Genomic DNA, 4,658 nt, shown 5'->3' on the forward strand with positions numbered 1-4,658 from the left:
TGTGACAAATATTGGAGTTTTAATCGTACAGATGAAAATATGTGTGGTCCAGTTGTTTAGTGATGGCCAAACGAAGCTTTGCTCTCCATCTAGTGGCCAAAATGATGAATATGCTTTAATATTTCATTTTTTAAATTCCCTCCGTTTTACATTTCTTTGTTTTCATTTCTCCCTTAATTTATGTTGCTATTTTTTATTTTGTTACGTTATCTGCAGAAACTCCACAAATACAAAAGTACAAATATTTGTTATTATTTTTATCGAAAACTGGATATTACATACTGAAAAGATGAACGATCTATGAATCATATGCCTATATTTTAATTAAAGGGGTGTCATAATGAAAACATAAAACAGCTTTTAGCAGCATATTTTAAAAACCACATAGACGATGTAAATGGCCATATTTCATATATACCTGTAAATTTGGAAGATTTAGACAGATTAGTTTAATAATCTATATTAATAGAAAACTGAGATGTGTGATGGAAATGTGCGTATGATAATGTGATCGCTTCTAGTATCATTGATAAAAAAACAGATAGTAATATTGTGATTGTTAATCTATAATAATGATTTACATTTATGTGAATTTATCACATTTATGGCATATTTAGTATATTTTTAGATGCTTTCATCCACAGAGCTCATATATGGTGTACGCTGGGGCCATCTGTTCGCCAAAACGTGGAATATTCATTAATATTTCATTTAATTTGGTGTATATATTTTGAATATTGGAATATGAATATTGGGAGATATCGTGGAGTTGTATTCTGTAAAGATGAAAATATGTGTGGTCTATTTGTTTAGTGACTGTAAAATGAAGCTTTGCTTATCAATGCTCTGTTCTGAACTGGGATCCTTTCAATATGGTCTACGCCGAGGCCATCTGTTCGCCAAAACGATGAATATTCTTCACAATTTGAATCTGTAGAGCAGGGTTGGGCAATGTCGTTCCTGAAGAAGGGTGACTCCTGATCAAATGTAGTTCACCTGCACAGGCTAATAATGTCTTCAAGGTAACTAGAAATCTACAGGCAGGTGTTTTTGGTTGGGTTTGGAGCTAAACTCTGCAGGACAAAGGACCGAAGTTGCCCAGCCCTGCTGTATATGGCATCCTTTTTATGGCGTTGCCAGTTACACTCTTTATTTTATGTTTTGTTTCATTGCACTTTTTTCAGTTTGCACTGTATTAATTGTATACTGCAATATTGCACATGATATGGAAATACAGAAGTAGAAATATTTGTCATGCCAATAAAGCACCTTAAACTGAAAACCAGCTGCTGAACTGATAGCTACATCTATGAATCATACAGGGCTTACACTTCCATTATAGAAATAAAACTATACAAAAAAATTATCATGCAGATGCCCAAATAGTGATCATTTATAGCATTTAAACAGTTTATTTAAAAAGTAACTCATGCACATGGCCATTAAGAGTCAATAGAGCACAACAGAGAAAGAGCCATTTTTGTTCAGTAAGTATATCTGTCCTGTTCAGCTTCCAAGATGACTCACAACATTATATACTTTGTTTATTAATTTTAAATAGAAATAAGAAGAAAGAAAGAGAAAAAAGAAAAAGCAGATTAAATTGTGCACTTCTACAGTGAATAAACGCCACCTCGTGTTTCTCATCACAAACAGCACAAGCTCACTTTCCTATTGAGAAGTTTAGGTTTACAAGCTTAAGTGTGTTTAATGCTGATTAACATGAATAGAAAAACGCAATATCTGTAAGAAAACACTTACCCCCGGTTTCACAGACAAGGCTTAAGCTAGTCCCAGACTAAAATGCATGTTTGAGCTGTCTCAACTGAAAATATCTTGCTCTGACATATCTTAAAATATGTCTGTGTTATTGTTCTGTGTCAAGATGCACACCTGTAATGTTTACTTCTAAGACATTTTTGTAAAAGTTGCTTAAATAGCCTATCTTAATTTAACTAAGGTCTAGTCCTGGCTTAAGCAAAGACCCGTTTGTGAAACCATTCGTGATTAATATTACAAAGGAATCACCAGATCAGTTAGTATTAATGATTCTGTGTTGGACCTGCTTACACCTGAGCGGTGAAAGTGTATAGATGCTAGTGATGTTAGGTTCATGAACGAATCGTTCTTTTGAGCCGGTTCTCAGGAAGTAACCGGTCAAGCCGGTTCACTAATCAAACTGTTTCGAACTTTAGTTCCGGGTTGATGATGCAGGACGCACAGCCCGAAGTAGCACGTCCAACTCAACAAGAACCGAATGAGCCAGTTCAACCAAATGTCGAAGTTTGCCGAGGATTACCGAGGACTCAACAAGAACCGAATGAGCCGTGGCGAAGTTTGCAGAGGATTAACTAAGATTCTGATTGAGTTGACGATACTGTGCAAGCCTGAGGCACGTACTGGAAATATGCTTATTAATTTACATTTTATTAAAACCTGAGAAAAATCTTTCTGTCGAGTGATGTTAATATATTTTACAGTAGTTTATTGTGCATGCATTTTATATTTAAAGTTGCGTAAGTGAAATCAAGGAGTTTATAAGACTGGTTTATTCATTCTTTATACTGTAGACATGTAGAACATATCCGCGTTTGTGCATCAATGTCTGTAATGTGTGAAACTTTTAGGAATCTTATCCGAGTTGTAGGCTAGTCAATATTGCTCAGTCAGTCGTATCTGACATAAAGGATCAGCGAATGAAACTGTGATCACAAACACCATTAACAATAATCAGCAATATGCTTTCACACAAATAACTTTATTTTTTGAATCTTTCAATATGTGTTGACACAAATTACTTATTTGAATTTTTCATTGATATAACATTGCATTGAGTTGTTAGAAAATAAATGCATAGAGACGCTATTGCTTGATGACGTCAAGAACCGATGAATCGGCTTTTTGAACTGGTTCAAACGCGGATATGTTCAGTATAAAGAATGAATAAAGAATGAATAAACCAGTCTTATAAACTCCTTGATTTCATCTACAACACCCGTCTCACCCGCAAAGCCCTCTGCATTGCAGGTGATCCCACCCACCCGACACACAGCTTCTTCAGTCTGCTGCCATCAGGGAGGAGACTGCGGAGTCTCCAGGCCAGGACCAGCAGACTGAAGGACAGCTTCATCCATCAGGCTGTCAGGAAGCTGAACTCCCTCCCGACCTTGCCCCCCCCCTCCCCTCCTTTGCCCCACGCACCACTGAACTCTGACCCTCTAACGGTCTCTCCCACTCCCCCCTCCCAAATACACACACACTGTCACTTTAATCAGTCTGAATAATCTCTTTGCACTACAAATCATTTTTTGCACTACAATCACTATATCTGCACTGTTGTTTACTTTACTGGTTTGCACTCTATCTGCCATATGCCTTGTGCTTTATATATATATTTTTACATTTTACCTTATTTGTATATTTGTATAGTTGTATTTTGTATTTTGTATTTAATCTGTATTTATGTTATCTGTATGCACCCAAGGGTCTGAGAGTGACGCAATTTCAATTCTCTGTGTGTGTGTATGTGCTGTACATGTGGAAGAATTGACAATAAAGCAGACTTGACTTGACTTGACTTCAATTAGTCAATCTGTCCGAAAAGAACCGGTTCAATGAGCCGATCTGTCCGAAAATAGCCGGTTCGCGAAAATGAATCGGCCTTTGCATCACTAATAGATGCTAAATACCTGGTGCTCACATGTGTTTTGAGGTAGGCCTATTGAAAGCAGCAATAGTAGTATTGGGTTGTATTGTATATATTTGTGTAATAACTTGAGGAGGCATGAGATCTGTTCAAGATTGCATTTACTTAGCAGAATGCATCCACAAGCAGTACACTCAGTCACATCACAGGTGCCCCTTGTCCAAATACCCACACTTGCGGTCTTGGTCACTTGAGAGCGCGTGCACGCGACAGGAAGTAAGTGCGCAAGACTGTCCCAGGTCTTACAAATACCAAAGCGCAGTGCCCTTAACACACACTAAACCCACAATATCTCGAATACCGCTCCGGAGCGCTATTCGAGGGTTACTGTATCCCATCATGCATTATGTTCTGGAAATAAATCGTGAGACTTTTTGCCAAGATCATGCAAGAGGCCACGGAAACCTTCCCAATGTAAGTTAAATATTATGAATAATAAGATATTACATATAATTTGGTAGTAAAACAAAGTGCTACACATTTTATTGCTGCAAAGATTAGTATATTTATTTTTGTACTACAGTCTATGTGTCAACCTCATAAAGCCAGAGTCTGTGTTTCTAATGTTCGTGATGGTCAGAGATCCAGTCTGATTGTTCAGCTTCAGTCTGTCTCTGAATCTCTCATCAGCACCATCATAAACACAACTCAGGTTTCTCTCTATTGATACAGTATTACATCATATCTCTGTGTAACAGTAACATCAGTGTTTGGAGTAAAAGAATATCCCTCTATCACTGACACTGACAGTGACACTGCATCAGCAGACAGTGGAGAAGAAACAGAAACCGTTGCTAAGACTTGCACTGCAACTGTTCAGACCTTCACTGCTTAAACAGATTTAATGGACAACATCCACAAAAGAATATGTGCCCGCCTGTGAAATCCAGGCTAAAGTCTCAAAATCTATGAGATAACAAGCATCAAAGTTTGATTTCAACCATTAATTTCA

The 4,658-nt window shown here is 37.3% G+C and overlaps 1 protein-coding gene across 1 annotated transcript in view; it reads left to right on the plus strand.

The window, feature by feature from the left end:
• LOC107575608 (SLAM family member 9-like) overlaps window positions 1-4,541 on the plus strand; it is a 35,776-nt gene extending 31,235 nt beyond the window's left edge. The window contains exon 6 of the mRNA XM_016261964.1: window positions 4,405-4,541. Within this exon, the coding sequence (XP_016117450.1) occupies window positions 4,405-4,541 (137 nt within the window). The remainder of the gene's footprint in view (window positions 1-4,404) is intronic.
• Window positions 4,542-4,658: the final 117 nt, after the last annotated feature.

This window comes from Sinocyclocheilus grahami, unplaced genomic scaffold (assembly GCF_001515645.1).
Source record: "Sinocyclocheilus grahami isolate Dianchi unplaced genomic scaffold, SAMN03320097.WGS_v1.1 scaffold2751.1, whole genome shotgun sequence".
Classification (NCBI taxonomy): Eukaryota; Metazoa; Chordata; class Actinopteri; order Cypriniformes; family Cyprinidae; genus Sinocyclocheilus; species Sinocyclocheilus grahami.